We start from the raw sequence: 21,191 nt of genomic DNA on the forward strand, positions 1-21,191 counted from the left end.
CGCGTGTGTGCTGCCAGTGAAGATGGGTGTGCTCGCTCTCACAGGGAGCGTCCGGCTGTGAGGGTGATGTCGATGCAGCGCGGCCGGAACGAGCTCTTTACTGAAGGCGATTCGTGGTGATGGTGACAAAGCGGGTGGAAGGTGTGAGAGAGTGTGACGAGAGCGAGAGAGTGTTGGACTCGAATTGGGTCGATTGCGGACGGGCCGACGAGCCAACTTGGCGATTGCGTGGCAGCAGAGCAGCAGCGCAGCGAAGGCGGAAACACGCAGACACGTCGCTGTGGCCCAGCAGCAGCCATTCTTCCAGCTCAACACGGCTCAACGCAGGCAGCCCCAGCCAAGAAGCGCATTTCCAACGTGCATTTCGCGCCGCCGCTCGGATCACTCGCTCCTTCCTCTTCCCGCCCTGCCGTTGCAGCTGCTGAGGAGCTGGCAGCGCGTCGGCCCCACTGGCGCGAAAATTGCAAGCCTCACTCGCACGATACAAGTCTGGCCACTCGTTCCGCCTCGCTGCCTTCCCTCCTGCCTCAGATGGCACGCTATGTCTGGCCGAAGCTCTGCACTCACCCTACAAGTTGCAGGCACAATCTCTTTGTTCGAATGGATTGCTAATAGGGTATCTTGATTGTGCACGACCTCCTGGGCGAGACTGTGAATGATGGCTTGCTTTGCGATATTACGCCTCAAAGACGATCAGGCGTGTGGGGCTGCTCGTCGTCGAGGGCGCGCCTTTGCGGATCCATGCCTCGGCCAGCTGGCGGCCGGCTTCGGTGGGCTGGCTGAACGCGACTGCCTTTGCGCGGCTGCCATACGTCCTGATGAGCCCCTGCAGGTCAAAGCCATACACGCTGTTGTCGGCGGCTGCATCCAGCAGCGCGCTCGCCATGCCCGAGCGGCGCCAGCTCGCAATCACGTGGATGCGGTGCACCCCGACCGGCGGCGTCTGTGAGGCCGACAACGCATCCGAAACAAAGATCGCATCGCCCGCATCGTTCCACACCGTCCCCGCCCGTGTCGAGCCAGCTTCGTCGTCGGTGCGGTTCTCCTTGTCCGTGTTGGATGGCAGCACCTCGCGCGCCTGGCCTGCAGGCACCCGTCCTACAACCGCTGCACCTGCTGCTCGGCCCCCGCACACTGCTACCAGCACCTTGCACGTCCGTACGCTAGCTGCATCCATCGCGGCTGCTCCCAACGCCTCGTCCACTGTCTCCAAGAGCTCCGTGATCTTGCGATTCGCCACGGCGTCTTTGAGAGTCGCCATGTCGTAGCATCGGATCGTCACCGCTTCCGCCTGGCCTGTTGCTCCTCCTCCGTCGACTTGCTTTCCGCGCAGGGCGGTCTTGATGGAAGGTCGCGTAAGCGTCACTTGCGCGACCGCCTCGCCCCACACTACAAGCGCCTTGGCGCTCCAGTCCAGCCCGCGTACGGTGCGCTCGTGGTGGCGCGCATGCAGCGCACAGTCCTCGGCCGACGACGAATCGTACTGCATGTCGCACTCTGCGCAGCGCATTCGAATTCGCTGGCCCAGGTCCAGAATGAGCTGCTCTGGCTCCCGTACTGAACTTGTCGAGCTCGGCTTGGAGCCAGCCTTGCGGTTCGCAGTCTTGGCTGCCCGCATCGTCGGGAACAGCGGCGTGTGCGTGGCACCAAGGATCGGACTGCTTTGCGCCTTTGGCATCGCTTCGTCTTCGTCCACGTTGCGCGAAAGAATGCTCGTCGGCGCCAACGGATCCTCGGTCAGCGCTCGTCGATTGCGTCCGGCGTACGTCGTCACCTTTTTAGCAGCCGTTCGCACCGGCTCGCTCGGCTGACTCGTAGCATCGGTCCGTTCCTCGCTTCCAGCAGGGCTTCCAGCTGCTCTTCATGTCCGCGTTGAGGTATTGGGGTCGAGCGATCACATAAAGAGACAAACAGGAGACAAAAAGCAGAATGGGTCATGAGTACACACGCCTCGTGACATTCGAAGAAAGCCGGAGCTCGAGCACTACGTACAAGTCAGGGGGGCGGGAGCAGCTCCCTTGCTCAGCGCAGCTACTTGCGAGCGGATGATGTCGAGCTGCGACAGCGTCGCGAGTGCCTTGGCTTCAGCGTTGCGATCGCTCGAGACAGGCGCCTCTTGCTTGGCCAGCTTGACCAGGTGCACAAAGTCGCTCAGCAGCGCCAGCGGGATCGCGCTGCCCTTCTTCTCGGCCTGGCTTGCCTTGGTCGCATCTGCGAACTGCTTCGACACCGCCGCAGCACGGTCGCAGATCTCGTGCGGCACGCCAGCAAGCGCAGCCACCTGAGTGCCGTACGAAGACTCGGCGATGCCATCCACCAAACGGTATCTGTTCGATCAGGAGGAATAGCCGCAATGTCAGTAGTCCGGTCCGGAAACACAATCTCTTGTCCGTTGGCGATCCCGCAGCGTGTACTCACGTGAAGATGACTTCGCGCTTGGCGTCGTCGACGAGCACCTGCATGTGCTTGTTGCTGACGCGCGCGTACGAGTCAAAGTCGTACGCCAGATTCGTGTAGTGCGTGAGGAAGAAGGTGAGGCAGCGCGTCCGGCTGACGAGGTGGTGCAGCACGGCGAAGGCGATCGCCTGGCCGTCAAACGTGCTCGTGCCTCGGCCCAGCTCGTCCATGATGACCAGCGAGCGCGGCGTGCACTCGTTGATGATGCGCGACGCCTCGAGCATCTCGACCATGAACGTGCTGTTGTTGCGGAAGATCTGGTCGTTGGCGCCCATGCGCGACGCGATGCGGTCCACCGGCGACAGGCGCGCGCTCGCTGCGGGCACACGGCATCCCAGCTGCGCCAGGATCACCGCAGTGGCGCTGGTGCGCGCCGTGGTGCTCTTGCCCGCCATGTTGCCTCCGGTCAGGATGACCACCTCGTCGTTCTTGCCGCCCAGCCGGATGTCGTTCGGAATAAAGTCGACGTTCTCGCCAGCGATGCACGGGTGTCGCAACTCTTCAAACTCGAGCAGCGCCGTCTCGTGCTCCACCAGTTCGGGTCGGCAAGACGGCTCGCCGATCGCGTACGACGATTTGGCCAGCGAGAGCAGGCAGTCGACCTCGGCCACAGTCTTGACGGCCTGCAGAAAGACGTCGCTCTGCTCCGAAAAGCTCGCAAAGAGGCTCTGGTGGAACTGCTTGAGAGCGGCGAGGCGCGTCTCGCGTGCCTCCTTGATGTCCTGCACCAGATCGCGCACCTTGGGCGAATACCAGCGGTTGCGGTCCTTGGTGCCGCTCAGCTTGGTCCAGTTGGCCGGCACCTTGGTGGAGACGGGCACTTCGATCTGGAAGATGTCCTTGGTGCCGAGATGCTTCCACGCACACTTGGCCGAGGTCAGCTTGAGCTGCTTGCGGTACGAATCGATCTCGTGCTCGAGCTGCGCCTCGACCTTGGCGATGGCAGCCTCGGCGCGGTCGTACGGCTCGAAGGCGCCCTCGATCGGATTGAAGGAGCCGTCCTCGGTCATCTTGAAGCTCGACTGCAGCTCGCGCGCGATGGGCGAGACCGCCGGGATGGACTCGAGCAGGTCGTTGATCACCGCAGTCTCGAAGCCATCGCACTGGGCTCGGAGCTGTCGGACCGACTTTTCGAATCGGGTGAGAGCCTTGAGGACGGCGGTGAAGTCGCGCGGCCTGCACTTGCCTGCGCGCACACGAGGCACGATGCGCTCGATGTCGGGCAGCGTCTTGCCAAATGTTTCAAATTCGTCGCCGAAGCCGGGATACTTGAGCAGGTCCTCGACGGCGTCTTGACGCGCTCGGATCGCGTCTGCCGTCGCGAGGGGTGCCACCAGCCAGATTTTGAAGAGACGCTTGCCAAATGGTGTCACGCAACGGTTGAGGAGGCGGTGGAGCGTGCCTTCTTCTGTGCCCTCGTCATTTTGCAGGACGTTGAGATGCGTGAGCGACTGGGCATCGAGCACCAAGCACTTGTCCTGCTTGAGCGGGTCAAAGATGTTGAAGTTGCGGCTGGAGCACAGGTCGCGATCCAGATTGAGCTGGGCCAGATAGCAGAGCATGCCGCCGAGCGCCGACATGGCACAAGCGCGGTCGACCATCGAGGCGATGCCTTCCGGAAGTAGCGCGGGGTCGACGGGTTCGAGCGTCTCGACGCGAGCCTCGGCGTCCACATCGGGGTTGAAGAGCGCGTTGAGCTTCCTCAGGGTGGTCTCTGGCTCCAGGAATTCGACGCCGGGCTTGAGCATGGTGATCTGTGCCGTGCTCGGCACGGTGCTGCGCAGGACGCGCAGAGTCTGCGGCGAGAGTCCGGCCTTCTCGTGGAGCACTTCCTTGAGACGAAGCGAACGGAGCAGGGTCTCGAGTCGGGTGCGCGACTCGTCGTCCTCGAATTCGGTGAGGTTGAATTCGGCTGTGGATGCATCCAGCGTGCACACACCAAAGAGCGGCCCATTGCGCCCGGCCGCAGCATCTTCTTTGATCGACACGCAGTAGCTGTTGAGGTCGTCGGGCAGCGAGGCGGCGTCGACGATGGTGCCGCTGGTGAGCACGTGGCGGAGTTCACGGTTGACGATCTCGGAGCCGCCGCCGCGCGAACGCTCGCCGACTCGCATGCCCTTGGCCACGGCGGTCTCGGTCTGATCGACACGGCCGACCTTGTAACCGAGCGCGAGGAACTTGGCCGCAAAGATGTCAAAGGAGGCTTCCGGGACGCCGACCATCTTCATCTTGACGCGGTCGGTGAGCTTGAGGTCGAACTCGCGATGTCCGATCAGCGCGTCCTCTTCGTAGAGCTCGTAGAACTTGCCCTTCTGGAAGAAGAGCACCGTGTCCCAGTGGTTCTGCTTGATGCGCCAGAACTGCTCCTCGAACGGCGTGAAATCCTTCCAGGCCGACTTGGGGATGAAGACGGTGCGCGAGTCGTATTCTGCGTCGCCAGGGCGGTTGCCGTCCTTGTCGCGCAGGTCGACGAGGAAGCTGTACGCCTGCTCGTTCTCGGCGCGCTTGCGCTTCTCCTCGATGACGCGACGCTCGGCCTTGGTGAGGTGGGACAGGCTTGCGGACGATGGGCCGCTGCGGGCGCTGCCGTTGCTGGCGCCGTTGCGAGCCACAGATGGAGATGAGCCCGATGCGCCACGACCCATGGCAAAGTTGGACAGGGCAGAAGTGGGACCTGGTCGTGAGGAGGCTGGCGGAGAAGAGCTCGATTTGGTCGTCTGCTTCTTGGCTTTGCTGCGCTTGGACGCCGGAGCAAAGTCGTCGGCATCGCTCTCCTCCGACGCTGCAGGCGCGTCGTCTTCGTCAGAGACGGCTGCGGCATCCATGGGAAGGTCGTCGTCTTCGTCGTGGTCGTCGGGAACGATAAAGTCGTCCTCGTCGCGGGACTTGCGCGCGCGTTTGGCCGAGGAGCGCTTGCGGGTGGGCATGTCGTCTTCGCTGTCGCTGTCGACAGCGGCATGGCCTTCCGAGTCGGATTCGGCATATGTGACGGGTCGCTTTGCTACGGCGCGTCGACGGAAGAGTGGCTGCTCGACCTCCTCGTCCTCGTCGATGTCCATGTCGCCGGCGTCGCTGCTTGGAGGCGGAGTGAGCTCTTCAGAGTCGGATGTTTTGCTGGGCTTTGGCTTTGTGGCTGCCTGCGCCTGTGTGATGGGAAGGAGGTTGTCGGTGGATAGGGAGCTTGAACGGTGGTAGGTAGGAGAGGAAGAAGGAGCCTCCTCCGCTGCACTGTTGGGAGCCGGCTTGGCGTCGGAGCGAGAGGCACGCGAGCTCGATCGATGCTCGCTGGGAGGAGGTGTGTCGAGCGCCTGCGCCTGTCCTTTTGCCTTGTTGAGCGGCGAGGCAGCCTTGGCTACGCTCTTTGAGTCCGATTTCGTTGCTGGGGCAGGGACAGGGACAGGGCCTGCAGCCGATCGTTGGGGGGATGCGGCTGATTTGGCTGGTGTCTGCGATGCCGGGGCCTTGGAAAAGAAGCCCAGCAGCGACGACTGCTTGGTGCCTGCTTTGCTCGGCATTTTGGTCATCGGAGCAGCTTCGGCACAGCCGACAAAGAGGGGCAATGGCAATGACTGGGCTCTGCAGGCGACTTGGAGCCTGAGAGGCGTGCACTCGAGCTGGCTTGCCTTGGGTAGACGAGCAGCTAGCTGTGCATTCAGATGGAGACTAAAGAATAGGCAGAGATGTGTAGGCGATACGAATGATGGGAATACGGATAGTGGAAGGGATGAGAGCAGGAAGCAGCTTTGACGATGAATAGGAAGTTGAAGCCCACCGCCGCGCCTCGCCTTCAGACTTTACGCGGCACGAGCGCGCGGTCCGTCGCGGCTGGCCAGCGCGACTGAGCCACGCCCTCCACCCAGCCCATGCCCGCCTCACGACGCACGGGTGTTGCTCTTTGCGCGACGCGCGACGCGGTCTTCCTTCCCTTTTTTTCTCAAAAATCCGTTCAGGGTTCAGCGAGTCCCACCACCAGCCCCGCAGTCAGCTTCAAACATCGCGGGTGCATTTCAAGGAGTGCAAGACAGAAAAGCCGCAGCCGCACGCCAGGGCCATCTCGAGGCGCTTGCTTTTGTCAATGAGGAGCCTCGATAGAAGGGCGACTGGCGCACCTCAGGCCTATGCGTCACGCTGTGCTTTCTACGTTTCACTTCCGTCTGCTGCCCCGGCGCCGCTGAGCCAGGACGGATTGCCAAGCGACTTGAGGAAGCGTCTTTGAGGCGGTCTTTCGCTTGTGACCGCCGCTGAGGCCGGCGCGGAAGATGCGTTTGACTCCGTAAAGAGGGACATCGAGCGGTGCATCGGCGAATTATCGCCGTCTCGGTGCTCCAACTCTCCCAGCGACAAGGCATCCATCTCGTCACCCCTCGGCATCCTCACCGGTCCGGCAGGCGTGGGGATGCGCTCGGGTTGAGGGAACAGACGGTCGAGCCGGCCCAAAAGATCGAGCGAGTCGTCGTCATCGGCGTCCAAAGCCTCGATCGCCTTCCTCTTTTGCGGGCTGGTTGGACCATCGGGTCGCTGCGTTGATGAGACGCCCACTCGCAAGGCTGGGCTGGGGTGGTTAGCATCGACAGAGCGATCCTGAAACCGATACCTCCTCGTCGCCGTCGAGTCGTTCAAGTCTCTGGATCGTTGACAGCATTTGTGGCGACAGGAGCTTTTGCAATTGTGCTTGCATCTGCGAATCGCGAACACGTTGCGGTAAGCAAGTTTGACGAGAAACATGTGATGTGAAGAGGACATGATGATCAGCGGGTGAAAGTCACGAGAGGGTCACACGGCATTATCGTCAGCACAGCATGTAGCAGGCTTTCGTGATCACTCCAAGCTTGTACTGACCTTTTCCCGAAGAGCTCTTCATCAGAGTCCGGCTCTTCACGTCCACGGTCACCGTCCGCCGGAGCCTGGACGCGATTCTTGCCGAGACCATTCCGTGTAGCAGCAGCACCCTTTGCGGACGCTGGAGTGATTCCGGCCTGGACCTGCGTCGTCGAGTCGTTGTCAGAAGCGCAGCTGCCACCCTGCCCCACTTCTGCACGTGCTACCTGGACTCGGTGGGATCCGTTGGCCATATCGACGGGCAAAAGGCTCGCCTGCATCGTCGTCCCTGCGATCTCATCGCATGCAGCGTACGTTAGGATGCGCGTGCGAATGTCGTTCAGCTCCACGTGGACGGTGAAGCGCTTCTCTCCGGTAAAGCGATAGATGGGCATGCGGCGGAAGTCGACAAAGTTACCATCCGCCGTGAGCGTCAGAATGCAAAGGCTCAAGGCAAGCTTGGTCGTCTTGCTCTTGAGCATGCATGTCGAGCGATTCTCGATCCTTACGCCGATGTCAAGGACCACTTTGATCTGAGGTCGAGATGTCTCTCTGTCTCTGGCCTGTGGGTCCATGAGATCCATGGCCTCGGAGTCGCTTGGAAGGACCGGCTTCGACGGCGACGAAGAGCGCTGTACCACTTCGAGCCCAATGCGTGGCACGGTTTGAGCAGCTGCCACAACTTTGTTGCCAAACGGAGGATTGCGGTTGAGAATCATCTCGACTCGAGCCGCCGACGTGTTGGCCAGCGTCTGCCACGTGCTGATCCCAGCGTTGGCAAGCGCTTTGATGGAGCGGTCTCCGATCTGGTCGATCTGCCGAAGCATGGCGGGCGAGCCATCCCAAGCCTGGGCAGCAATGGACCGTGCAAGGTCGAGGGCAGCTTTGCATGCAGTCCCGTCCTGGCGGCAGATGGCGATGTCTACGACGGCCTTGACAATCCGAGGAGCATGCTGGAAGATTCGCTTGATGTCCGAGAACGGGTTGGCTTCCCCTTGGGGAGGCTTGGGCAGTTGCGACAGATTGACGGCGGCAAGAGACGCCTGGATGAGCAATGACACCTTGTCAGCGACGCCCGCAATCTGTCGAGGGGGGAACCGAATCTCGGCATGTGTTCGAAGGCCGGCGAGGAAGCCTTTCTCCGCCTGTCGAAGCCTCTGGTCTCCGAACTCCTCTGCTTGTGCTACAGCCTCGAGAACCGCCCGCGTGTTTGCACGCTCGGGCATCGCCATCAGCGCCAGCATGGTCTTGTGTCGCAAGAAGAAGCGCGACATGATGTCGCCATATTCCGTGGAGGCGATCTTTCCCGAATCCTCCGACCGGCTGATCAGCGACGCTGACTCCAGCGCCGAGAGCGTCCTACTGCTGAGATGCTGCAGTATCTCCGAGACGCTGTCAAGACCGATGCCCTCATCCCGATCCAGGTAGTAGGTTGGGTTCTTCTGCAGTCGGATCCACATGAAGCTCTGTCGGATCCATGCTTCGATGTCCGCCTCGGTTGTCCTGCCTCGAAGACCGATCTCGGCATTGACGTGCTCCACAAGATTGGCAGCCAGGCCAGATTCGATGTCGCGGGATCCACTGACCAGCTCGCGGTAATGGTTCTGCATCGTGTCCTCACACATGATGACTGCGACGCCGCTTCGATCAAACTGCGGCCGGCCGGCGCGACCCATCATTTGGATAATGTCGAGCTCCGACATCTCGGACCACTGCCCATCGTAGTGTTTGGTGCCTCGTATGATGACGCAGTAGGCAGGTAGATTGATTCCGGTGGCCAGGGTGGTAGTGCAGCACAGGATGTGTACTTGACCGGCAAGAAAGGCGCGCTCGACCTTGCGCCTGTCGTTCTGCGAAAGCCCGGCATGGTGGAAAGCGACGCGTGACGACCAGAACGTCTGAAGGTCCTGATCGTCGAAGTTCCCAGCCTCGGGCTCCAACTGATCACCGGTGATTGCGCGGGCAGCATCGACAGGTCCTGTGCCCAATTGTTTGGATCCTTCGGCGATGGCCTTTGCTGCTTGAACGGTGGAACGACGCGTGGCGCAAAAGACAAGGCAGGGCCGTCCCGCTCCGTGGGTCTGGATGAGATCCGTGAGCTTATGGTTCAGGTACGACTGGAAGGCAAACTCGTCCTTGGCTTTGGGATAGCCGTAGACGTGCTTGTCCAGCTGGCAGGGTCGGTATGCTTCGCCAAATTTGAGGATTTCGGCTGGGGCTGTTTCTGCTAGCGAGGCAGAAGCACGGCCGTGTCGGACGTTGGACCCGATCCATGCAGCAACGTCTTCCAGATTTGGCACTGTCGCCGATACGGCGACGAAGCGTGCCTGACTGCTCTTGTACTTGATCCTGGTGATGACCACCTCGAGGCGTGAGCCGCGCTGTGGCTCGTTCAGGATATGGACCTCGTCGATGAGGACCAGGCGCACGGTGGAGAGAATGCCCGACTGCTCATCCCACTTGCGAGTGAGGCTGTCCCACTTCTCGGGCGTCGTGATGATCAAGCGGCTCTTTCGAGCGACATGCAGGCCGTGCAACGAGTCGCCCGTGAGCTCGGTCACACCACAACCGACGGTTCCGAATCGAAGCGACCAGTCTCGGGTCCGTTCGGAGCAGAGCGCCTTGGTCGGCGCCAGATAGACGGCGCGGACGCTTTCGGGCTCTCGTGTCAGCATGCGAAGCAACGCAAGCTCGAAAACGACGGTCTTTCCCGAGCCCGTAGGGGCCGACAGAACAACATTGTCTCCGGCCTCCAGCACCTGCACCAGTCGTCAGATGGTGGTCATATCAGTGCGGGCGGTCAGAATCTTTGTGGTGGATGTCGGGACCGGTCGTAGGGCACTCAGACGTTACCTTTGGAATGGCCACCGACTGTACAGCATTGAAGAAGGGGAATGAGAAGAGAGGCCGATACAGTGCCGCTGTTGCTCCACCAACCGCAAAACGAATGGATGCTTTAGAGTCTTGGTCGAGGGTCATCAGCATTGCCGTCTCGGCATGTTCGGCCACTCACGCAAGTACGAGATGGGCACGAGACGGATCCTCACTCCTGGTTCTGGCTCAACGAAGATTTCGTCTGCCTTGCTAGATGGCAGCTGTCGAGGCTGCTCTTGTCTAGCGCCATACGTGTGAGCGGCGCTGTTCGAGCTCGCAGGAGGAAAGGGAGGAAGGGTTAGAGTCGTCGGCATCGGCTGTGCTGCAGATGATACGCGCTGTACGGATGGCGCCAGCAGTCCAGCGGCTTCAGCTCTCTCAAAGTCAAAGTGATGAGCTAGCAGCTGGCCATCGTCGAGATAAATAGGCGGCTGTCTGACTGGAGGGCTTGGAGCAGGGGTCTCGCATGCTTGCCATCGGAAAGATGCTAGTCGCGTGGAAGCGTCGGCCTGGGCATACCTCGGCGTGAACCCTTGGTTGCTATTTTGATACGGCTGAACACCATACGTGCTTTCTCCAAAGTCGACACCGTACTGCCGCGCCAGAAGGTCGAAAGACAACTCTTGGGACATGTCGTACTCGTACACTCGACAGAATCCCTAGGAAGCAAGTAGAGACGACGTCCTCTGGTTCCTGGAGCAGATGAGGCTTTATATGTGATTGTCAACGCCTTTTGAGCCTCGATCATCGTCGTCTGAGTCGGGGCTTTGCCGACTTCTTGGATCATATGGCACGCTGCGATACTCTCGAAGCGCAACGACTGTACGGGAAGAGCTTCGGCTGATCCGATCGGATCCTCCCAGGTCTCTCGCTCCCTTGTCTCTTCATAGACGGTGTCCTCAGAGGGTTACAGAGATATCGCCTTTCTTCGCCAAGCCGATCGTTCTTGAGCTTGCAAGAACCTACACTCTCTCTCACATCTGTCCATGACAACAGAAGAAGTCGTCGTCGGCTCTGCCGATTTTTTCACTTCTGACGAATCGCTGGACCCGCTTCACGTAACTCCAGCAAGAAGCATCTGTCCCGGCTAAGCCGACGCTAGGCTGTGAAGGATGTCCTCTTTCCGCACGCTTTCCGAGCCGAAAGGAAGTTGTTGACAGACCGCGGCCAAATCGAAAGGCAGAACTGGAAACGAAGGTGCAAATCCACGCTAAGGGCTTGAGCAGCTACTTCAGATCAAACGAGGCAACGTTGCGTATGCTGCAACACCGGACCGATACCGGAACAATGGCTTGACCTGGGCGAGCACGATCGAGCCGATCCAGAGCGAAGCCGGCGGGCAAGGCTGTCTGCAGGAAAAGTACATGAGGCGAATTCGCCATTCGAGGTGCAGACGCTGGCCGTTGTTTCCATCTTTTTGCCATTCTCGCCGACGAACCGCCTGCAAGCGCAACGTGCATCTGCAGGCGTGAGCATCAGAGCCAAGCTAAAGCAGCAGTCCGATTGTTTGTCGTGCTTGAAGCGTTTGGCAAGCACAACCACTCCTTAGACTGTGCATGCGGGCATTGTCAAACAATCAGCGTTTTGTACGCGAAGACGCGCCGTCAAGCCAGCAGAGAAGCCGCCACGGAAATCCGGAACCTGCAGCTCTTCTGCTGCTGCTCCTGCTGGCGACTCGCTCGTTGCTTCAGCCGCGCCCGCTGGGGACTACACGATTGGATGTTGGGCGAAACGGGACCACCTTGCCCTGTATGGGTGACCTGCCCGCCTGAACAGACGCACGAGGTGCATGCCGCAGCTCAAGACCATAGATTGCGAAATGTCCGGTGCGGCGCGGATCTGCACCGGGCGTGGCCACCGCCAAACGCGACCGAAGGCTCTCGGCCATTTCGCCACGGATCTGCAAGCAGGCAAGGCGCCATGAGGCGAACAAGAAGCCGATTGTTCAGGGTCCATTCAGATTCGTCCGTTGCTTGCTTTTCGGCCCCACCTCGGCACCTCGCGCGTGTTTGTCACGAATTGCTCTTACCGAGCCTGATCTTTGGGTGGGAAGGAGGGGCTCGCTCTGGTGGCCCGGCTCCAAACCTTGTTCAAGTCATGCCGACGCCGCGGTGAAGCTAAGGGAGCGGCTGAGGTTGGTACCCACACTCCAGTCAGTGGTGACAACAACCTCATCAAGGCTAAGTTGAACCTTTCATTTTCTTGTTGAATTTTTTTATTAATTTCCCATTTTCAATCCGCGCGGGCACGAGGGCACAAGCCCAGAGGGCACACATACAGGGGTTCCAAGTCAAAGTCGTGAGGTCGCTTCCGCTGGCTGCCAGTCGCGCTCGCTCGGATGCACGCGCGAACAGGCACCCAACGTCGCGGCCGGCCCGCGGCGGTGCGGTTTGGCGTTGAGAGACGGAGCGTCGCGTCGTCAAAGCTCAATTTTTTGGGCTCAGGGCTCAGCACAGGACAGCAGAGCTTGAGCAGCTGCTGCTGCTGCGTCTGCCGTGTCGCTCGACCCGGCTGATGGCTGGCTGGCGGGACCTGTCTGCAGGGCCGTACCGTGCACTCTCACCCGAGGATATCGTCAGCCATCCCTATCCCTATCGCTGCCCCTTCTCTCTCCCCTATCCTCGAGCTCCGCCGCAGTGGTCTCGTGTGCTCTACGCTGGCCGCCGCAGACTCGATCCGTGCTCTCTTCACACTTGACCTCAACCTCGCCGTCCTGTCAACGCCAGCGTGAACCGCTGCATCGTTTCCGCAGCTCGCAACTGTCGACCCTATCCGGTGCTCGGCGCCGCCGATCGTTCGACTACTTCCGCACCCCTCGACTGGACTCCACCGATCGGATCTTCCGTATCCGCGCCCACCAGCGTGCCGCTTCCACTTCGCTCGCGCTTCCTCGTCTTCGTCTCGCACACCTATCCGATCCAACTCTTCTGCACCGTTTCGTGAGGGCAATTCGACCCGACTCGACCCACCACAGCTTTGACATTGACGGCCCCTCCGATAATGGCCCTGGGACGATAGTTCAAGCTTACTTTTGTCATTGCGGCCCATCCGAATCGCGCCTCTGAGGGCTCTTTCCTCCGCCCCGAGGATCTTGGTGCTGCACGCGAGCACAGGTGATCAGGCGTCTGTGCAAGTCGCACGTTGCTGCTCAGTCTATGATCACACCCGGCGAAGCGTCTCCCAAACCTTAACGCTCCGCCACCCGTCGGAGCCTTACTTCGGCCAGTCCACGCCGCGCACGCCGCGCACGGTCGACCATGTTCTCACGATCACGGCAGAATGACGCCAAACGCTTCAGCGATCCGAGATCCAAGCTCGACGGCCGCGAGCCGTCAACGTCTGGCACCATCGCCATCCCGCCGTCCCCCTTCCAAGGCGTCGACACAGGCGTCCAAAACGCCACTGCAGAACCCATGTTGATCCACTCGAGGGGCGTGCCGACAATAACAACCACCAGCGGAACTCCCATCATCACACCGTCATGGAACGATGCAAGCACGCCGCGTGCAGAACTCACCCAACCCGGGCCATTGGCTCGCGTCTTTGTTTCGAGCTCGCCTCCAGTCTCTCCGCCTGCCGCCTCGGTCGACCGCCATGAAGCCGGCAACAGCAGTTTCTCGGTCCACTCTCTGGACAGCTTCGGAGCCATCTCCATGGCTGGCTCCACCGCAGCTGTGGACGGCGGCAGTCAAAATGGATCTCGCTTCGGCATGAGTCCCACCACGGCCTCGTTCGTAGCGCCCCGGGGAGAGCTTTCCTCCGCCTCGATACGCAGCAGGCGCAATTGGGACGAGTTCGAGGGCAAACCCGTCTCGCCTCTGCCCAGTCCCGCAGTGCAGAATCAGCAGACAAGCGACATGTTCGACGTGCCTATCGCCGCCTCGTCCAGCAGGCTCACTCCTGCTGCCCACTCTCTCGCCAGTCCTCAATCTCGTCCGACGCCGGCCAGGAATCAGTCCTTAGAATCCATGCCGAGCGTCGGCGAAGCCAAGGGCATGTCGTCACCCAAGAGCGCCGCACCGGCCGACGTCGGCAGCAAAAACTGGTCCTTCTTCAACTCGACATCGTCCTCCGGAGCGCCGATTGCGCGCGCTCCCAGCATCAAGGCTACCAATTCCTCCAGCGGTGCCGACCCTCCAGCAAATCCTGACTCGATCGAGGCGTCGACGCCTTTGAACCTTTCCTCTTCTCGGACGTCAGCGAGTGCAACGAGTCTCGGTCACGGCATGGGTCCTCGCGTCACGTCGGCAGACTTGAGCAGCAGGATTCGACTGCCATCCAGACTGCCGACCTTGCCAACCGAGGCGTCGGCCTCCGGCATTGGCGGCTCCACCACCCGAGCCACATCGGCTCACTACTACGGGCCACAGCAGCTCGCTTACCTGCGCCATACCCGCATAGGCTCCGGCGAGTCGATCCAGTCCACAGACGCTCCGTTGTACTCGCCCCTCTACGCCGTCGACCCGCACGCGCCAGGTGATCTCTTCAACCTCAATTCGACGTCTCAGCTGTCCCTTTCCGCCATCTCGGATGCACCGAGCGCCACGCTGGACGGTCTGCCACCCCATGTGCCGTGGGCCGGTGACAGCCCCCGGCGCACACGGAGCCGCAGTCATCTGCTCTTGGACGATGACCGCAGCGCACAATCGTCGCCGGCTTCCGCCGTGCCACCGCGCCCAGAGCAGAGGCCCTGGAGAGAGGTCGGCGAGGCCGGCGATGTCTCGATCGACTCGACCCACGCCATGATGCCAACGCATGCCCAACTTTCCAGCCCTGCACAGTCATCACGCTCGGAGCTATACTCGGCACCGAGCTCGTCGGCGCTATCCGCATCGGTTGCGAAAGACATGCGCAGCACCGGTCTCGAGGAAGCATCGAAAGGTCTCAGTCAACGGACGCGTCGGCAAGGGCCGTCCGAATCGGCGACCGGAAGCAGCATCCTACCCGCGCCAGTCGGGCGCGAACGGCCATCGCAATCCGCGATCGTCGAATCGCGAGAAGAGGAGGAAGACGGCGATCGCATAGGGCCTTACCGAATCGAAAAGACGCTCGGTGTTGGTGCCTTCAGCCGGGTGGCTTTGGGCCGCTCGATACGCAGTTCATCTACTGCATCGAACGCATCGGCGCGCTTCGAAAGGATGATCTCCAGCCTTCCACAGCTCCGCCAGAGGGCCATGCAGCAGCAGAAGACCGACACGAACGGCGCTTCCGCTGCGGCCATCAGCGACGAGCTCGTGGCGCTCAAGATGCTCGACCGCGAGCCTTGCAACAACAACGAGCGGCTCAAGGTCAGTTGGGTGCGAGAGGTCGAGGTGCTCAAGCACATTTCGCATCCGAACCTGGTGCGCTTCATCGCATCGTTCAGCACGCCTCTGCACCACACGCTCGTGCTCGAACACGTCGCTGGCGGCGAGTTGTTTGATGCCTTGATGTCCAACTTTGAGCAGTTCTCACAGCGCGAGTGGCTCGTGCGCGTCCTCTATACGGAGCTGGCCAACGCTGTTGGATGGATGCATCACATCAACCTGGTGCATCGAGACATCAAGCTGGAAAACATCCTGCTCACGGTCAACCTTTTCGCGGCCGTGTCCTCGGCCGGCGGCGCCGACGCCTCTGCGTTGCCGTTGCGCCCGCACCGTCTGCCCGATTCCGAGCCGCTGGTCAAGCTGACCGACTTTGGTCTGTCGCGCTTCATCGATCCGTCGAACCCGCTGCTCGAGACGCGCTGTGGCTCCGAGGAGTATGCGGCGCCGGAGCTGATCATTGGCAAAAAATACGACGGACGCAAGACGGACGCATGGGCGCTCGGTGTCGTGCTGTACGCGCTCATCACGGGCTCGCTGCCGTTCATGGAGGACGTCAGTGTCGGCGCCAACGGAGCACGCGAGGGGCAGGGCGAAGAGCGCGATCCCAAGCAGCGCAAGCGTCACCTGCTGCGCATCGCCAAGGGCGACCTGCGATGGCCTTCGCCCGCCAACGATGCGTGCGAGGACCAACCGGACCCGGCCAAGTGTCCAGCCTCCATGCGTCTAGTGACGCCGATGGCCAAGGCGATGGTGGGAAGGCTGCTTCGGCGCGATGCGACCAAGCGCGCGACACCCTGGGAGACGTGGGACGAGCCCTGGCTGCTGTGTGGCAGCTTCGGATACGCTTCGCTCTCGAGCCCGCAGAACGGGCAGGGCGCACTTCCCTCGCAACAGGTCCCAGGCGAAGCCTCTGCGGCGGGCGAGGCGATCGCACTGCACCCCGACCCGCGCTCGCAACAGGGTCAGAGCTGGCTCGAGGCCAACGCCGCCGTCCGCCAGGACGACGTCGCACCGGTAGCTCGCGACGACTGATCCTGCTCCTGCTACCACGCGCAGCTTGGAAAAGCCACGTCACTGTATACCCACCAACATCGCCTTTGTTGCATCCTATGTGTACCTGCATGTACTCTAATCTAATCTATGTTGTCTTTCGAGGGTCTGTCCCCGTGGTGCTTGCTGCGCATCAGGTCGACGCCAACTGCGGTGTTGAAAGCGCAGCGCTGTAGAGTATATATGTGCAACATTTTGTTCTACTGATATCTCCCAGTTAGTACAATGGTTAGTATAGGGCACTCTCACTGCTCAGATCAGGGTTCGATTCCCTGGCCGGGAACATTTTTTTGCGGTTTCCGAAGCCATTTTGGGGGCTCAATTTCAATCAACCTTTTTCATCTCCATTTCTCTTTTTGTTAGTATTGCGACCCACTTCGTTGTGTCTGACGATGTCGCAATTGAGGCACTCCATCGAATCGGGGGCATACTCTTACTCTGATGTCACGACGTACTAACGGCGAATGTGGGCCTGCAGGCGTGCGAAGGCGTTCGGGCTAATAGATAGTCGGCTTGGCCGCTGGTGGGCGGATGAAGCGGGCTTGATGGTGCACTTTCCGCCGTTCGGAAAGATCCGTTCGTATTAAGAAGGCAGGGGATCTTGCCGAGCAGCACATCACTTGCTTCGGTCTTGACGTCGCCGACCGCGCATGTTGACAGGAGGGCACATGCTCTAGCCGGAGACAGAGAGCCAGGCACAAGACCACACTGGTCTGGCGGTGTCGATCCGTGAAAGCGTACAGGCGTCCTCTGGGCCCGGTTGCAGCTCAGCACCGGTAGCCGCTCTGGTCTAGCGTCTTGGGTGCGTTGCGACAGCACACCCTTTCCCCACGCAAGGCTGGTCCCAAGAGGTGTCATGCCTCCACACGATGCAGCGTTCTTCTGGCAAGGGGCCGCGATTCTTGAACGGTGGCCCGAATGAAGGGCAAAACCGGGACCCACCGAACCCAGCGGTGATGGTACAACGTGAAGTTTCCGCTCCCTCTGCCTCACCTGAAGCTGTCGTGGAATGCCGTGTGTTGCCGTGCCCATACTGCAGCTCCCGCCCTTTTCGAACGCCATAGCCGACCCAGAGTCGCAGACGCCGCCGCGCTACCATGTCGATCCCCGCAATGGACAGCCCAGAAGCTGGACTCCTGCAGCCTTCGATGCAGTGCATCCGCAGACATCCTAGCCTCGCCGTCTGGCGTTGCTTAAGCTGACGCTTCCATTCGACCGCACTGTTCGACACCGCTCGCACATGCTCCCACCCACACCGCTCGGCAGCAGTGTAGGAGAGCGGTCGCGGCCGGACGGAAATGCTTTCCGGTCCTTTCCGTGAGTGCAGTCGCGTGGCTTGGACGTGCAGTATCGGCAGCCCGACGCAAGCATGCCTCCCGATACTATGCCGATCGAACCTCCTCATGCCCTCGCCCCTGCGAACGCTGATGCCTGCTCGCCCGGAGCTGGTCGACCGATGCAGCCGATCCGACTCGCTGTGTGACTCGCCCTCCCACGCTCGTGACTCCATCCGCAAACGAGATGAGCCTGCAACCACGTTGTCTGTGCATCCACCGGCGCTGATTATCGATCGATCAAGAGGCTGATCACCGGAAACTTGCCCGACAGCAGGCAGCTACGCGCGCACTCGCAGCGAAAAGCGAGGACTGCTGCTCACCAATCGGGCTGGGGCAACGGTCAAAAAACAGGCAAAAAAAAAGGGCGCAGGAAGAAACGAGGATCAGGGCGAGATCTTTATCGAAGCATTGCGAAACATAGTCCGACGCAAAGAATGCACAAAGCATAGGGCGGAGAAGGCCGCTGCGTCAGGATAAGATCTTCTGCGCGTGGAGGTTTTCAGGCAACATCGAGAGAGAGAGTGCATGGCCCCTGCTGCTCAAGAGCGCGGCCAGTCTGCAGCGAAGACGCCCAGGCCAGCCCGACCCACCAAAAAAGATGGGCACCTGCACGCACGCTCCACCGCTTCGTGAGCGGAGAGTGGCCATCTGCCGCAGAGCCCTGACCGAGCCAGCCCAACAGGCCAAACCCTTGAGCGTCCGTTCCCGCGGCGGCGGTGGCTGAGGAGGGCGGCGTCGACGCGATCCACGCCCAGGCCAATCCCAAAGCCGCTCAAAGCGTTGTTGCGTATGCATTTCTTCTTTGATTGAGCAGCCCGCCCGGCCAGGCGAGCGCAGCAGACAAGGATATAGGTTCGCTCGTCGATCTTCTCACCTCCTCTGCTCCGCTCCACCACCATCAACCCCCTCCCCCAACACTTCCTCCACATCCACACCCGATCCTCACATCCAAAATGGCTATCGAGAAGATCCAGGCCCGCATGGTCCTCGACTCGCGTGGTAACCCCACCGTCGAGGTCGACATCACCACCGAGAAGGGTCTCTTCCGCGCCGCCGTCCCCTCCGGTGCCTCGACCGGTATCCACGAGGCTGTCGAGCTCCGCGACGGCGACAAGAACGCCTGGATGGGCAAGGGCGTCTCCAAGGCCATCGACAACGTCAACAACATCATCGCCCCCGAGCTCATCAAGTCCGGCCTTCCCGTCACCTCGCAGAAGGAGATCGACGACTTCCTGATCAAGCTCGACGGCACCGCCAACAAGGGCAAGCTCGGCGCCAACGCCATCCTCGGTGTCTCGATCGCCGTCGCCAAGGCCGGTGCCGGCGAGCAGGGTCTCCCCCTCTACAAGTACCTCGCCAACCTCAGCGGCGTCAAGGCCCCCTACGTCCTGCCCGCCCCCGCCATGAACGTCATCAACGGCGGCTCGCACGCCGGCAACGCCCTTGCCTTCCAGGAGTTCATGATCGTCCCCACGGGCGCCAAGAGCTTCACCGAGTCGGTCAAGATCGGCACCGAGGTCTACCACAACCTCAAGAAGGTCATCAACACCAAGTACGGCATCGACGCCACCAACGTCGGTGACGAGGGTGGATTCGCCCCCAACGTCCAGTCGGCCGACGAGGCGCTCGAGATCCTCACCGAGGCCATCGCCAAGGCCGGCTACGAGGGCCAGGTGCACATCTCGCTCGACGTTGCCTCGTCCGAGTTCTACAAGGAGGGCAAGTACGACCTCGACTTCAAGAACCCCAACTCGGACTCGTCCAAGTGGCTCACGGGCAAGGAGCTCGCCGACGTCTACCTCGGCTTCATCAAGAAGTACCCGATCACCTCGATCGAGGACCCCTTCGACCAGGACGACTGGGAGGCGTGGTCGCACCTGCGCGCCAACGCCGGCATCACCATCATCGGCGACGACCTCACGGTCACCAACCCGCTGCGCATCAAGACTGCCATCGAGAAGAAGGCGTGCAACGGTCTGCTGCTCAAGATCAACCAGATCGGCACCATCTCCGAGTCGATCCAGGCGGCGCAGCTCGCCCAGTCGGACAACTGGGGCGTCATGGTGTCGCACCGCTCCGGTGAGACCGAGGACGTGACCATCTCGGACCTCGTCGTCGGTCTGGGCGTCGGCATCATCAAGACCGGTGCTCCTTGCCGATCGGAGCGCACTGCCAAGTACAACCAGCTCCTGCGCATCGAGAGCCTCGAGCCCTCGGCCGTGTACGCCGGCATCGACGGCTTCACCCAGGGCGAGACCGCCCCCAAGGTCATTACCAACAAGTCGGCCTAAACTCCGCCCCAGCACGAGTCGCCTCGGCTGTGGCGCCGTAGCTCCGGCGTTGTGTGCAATTGTAGATCCGTTGAAAAGTGCGATCCGACGGCTGTGGAGTGTGTGTGCGTGAGTGAATGACTCGGGCGGAGCAAGGCGGATACAAGGCGGATACAAGGCGGATACAAGGCGGATACAAGGCGGACACAAGGCGGATACGAGGAATTGCACGGACATTCTGCAGGTGGACTTTGTTGTAGACTTTTGACATTTGTGCACGGCCGCCAAAGGGCGGGAGTGGGGGTTCTAGTCGATGAGGTATTTGCGCTTGAAGAAGCCGCGCAGGTGGAAGACCTGCCAGATTCCGAGGGCGATGAGGGCGACGAGGGTGAGGATGGCAAAGTTGGTCACGCGCATGTTGGTGGATACTGCAATGCCGCCACGGTCGGGTGTCAGTCTGACTTTCTCTGCGAGTCTTTCTTCGGATAAGAGACTTACGGTTGGTGTCGGCCATTCTGAGTTCTCGCTTCTTGAGGTATTCCATTTCGTTTACGATTTCGTTGGCGACGGCCTCGAGTTTTCGCATCTCGGTTTCGAGGCCGCTGAGGCTTTCCTGGTTGGCGATGGCGTTGTAGTCGACTGCATCTGCGCCGATGTCGACGTCGAGGTCGATGGTAACCACGGGGGCGGTGGAGGATTTGGAAGTTTGGGTGTTTTTGAAGCAGACGCCCAGATCCGCATGCGAGTGCGTGTTGATCGCCAACCGCGTCTCGCCCTTGATGTTCTTCTTGGAGAGGTAGACGTTGTTGTGCTTGCTGCCGTCGACCACTTCGACGTCCAGACGCTGATTCGTAAAGTCGAACGGCTCCTTGGCGATGGTGTTGGCCGTGATGACCACGAGCGAGTCCGAGAGTGCATAGTTCCAGATGCACTTGGTGTGCGGGTGTGTCGCTGCGGGCAGGTCGAACTTGATCGCCTGAACGAGTGTCGACGAGAGCACTGCGATGAGCAGCAGCAAGAGCCGCGCTGTGCTCAGCGGTGAGGACAACATTGCGGCGGCGCTGTGTGTGTGTGTGTGT

The 21,191-nt window shown here is 60.9% G+C and overlaps 4 protein-coding genes and 1 non-coding gene across 5 annotated transcripts; 3 read left to right on the top strand and 2 right to left on the bottom strand.

Moving 5' to 3' along the window:
* Nucleotides 1-676: 676 nt before the first annotated feature.
* Nucleotides 677-10,781, bottom strand: PAN0_006d2842 (DNA mismatch repair protein msh6; the record flags this gene model as incomplete). Its single annotated transcript, XM_014801485.1, has 6 exons — nucleotides 677-1,854; nucleotides 1,993-2,327; nucleotides 2,419-6,097; nucleotides 6,606-7,081; nucleotides 7,297-10,034; nucleotides 10,323-10,781. The coding sequence occupies 6 exons, from the start codon at nucleotides 10,779-10,781 to the stop codon at nucleotides 677-679; spliced, it is 8,865 nt and encodes a 2,954-aa protein (XP_014656971.1).
* Nucleotides 10,782-12,663: 1,882 nt separating this feature from the next.
* Nucleotides 12,664-16,487, top strand: PAN0_006c2843 (pkinase-domain-containing protein; the record flags this gene model as incomplete). Its single annotated transcript, XM_014801486.1, has 4 exons — nucleotides 12,664-12,723; nucleotides 12,819-13,088; nucleotides 13,168-13,262; nucleotides 13,376-16,487. The coding sequence occupies 4 exons, from the start codon at nucleotides 12,664-12,666 to the stop codon at nucleotides 16,485-16,487; spliced, it is 3,537 nt and encodes a 1,178-aa protein (XP_014656972.1).
* A 229-nt stretch (nucleotides 16,488-16,716) lies between these two features.
* PAN0_t006c0002 lies at nucleotides 16,717-16,788 on the top strand. Its single transcript has one exon. It is a non-coding gene; the product is annotated as a tRNA-Glu (tRNA).
* Nucleotides 16,789-18,795: 2,007 nt separating this feature from the next.
* PAN0_006c2844 (enolase) lies at nucleotides 18,796-20,133 on the top strand (the record flags this gene model as incomplete). Its single annotated transcript, XM_014801487.1, has 1 exon — nucleotides 18,796-20,133. The coding sequence occupies one exon, from the start codon at nucleotides 18,796-18,798 to the stop codon at nucleotides 20,131-20,133; it is 1,338 nt and encodes a 445-aa protein (XP_014656973.1).
* A 285-nt stretch (nucleotides 20,134-20,418) lies between these two features.
* Nucleotides 20,419-21,163, bottom strand: PAN0_006d2845 (endoplasmic reticulum vesicle protein 25; the record flags this gene model as incomplete). The annotated part of the gene is made up of 2 exons (XM_014801488.1): nucleotides 20,419-20,540; nucleotides 20,611-21,163. The coding sequence occupies 2 exons, from the start codon at nucleotides 21,161-21,163 to the stop codon at nucleotides 20,419-20,421; spliced, it is 675 nt and encodes a 224-aa protein (XP_014656974.1).
* Between the last annotated feature and the right edge of the window lie 28 nt (nucleotides 21,164-21,191).

This window comes from Moesziomyces antarcticus, assembly GCF_000747765.1.
Source record: "Moesziomyces antarcticus DNA, scaffold: scaffold_v10006, strain JCM 10317, whole genome shotgun sequence".
Lineage (NCBI taxonomy): Eukaryota > Fungi > Basidiomycota > Ustilaginomycetes > Ustilaginales > Ustilaginaceae > Moesziomyces > Moesziomyces antarcticus.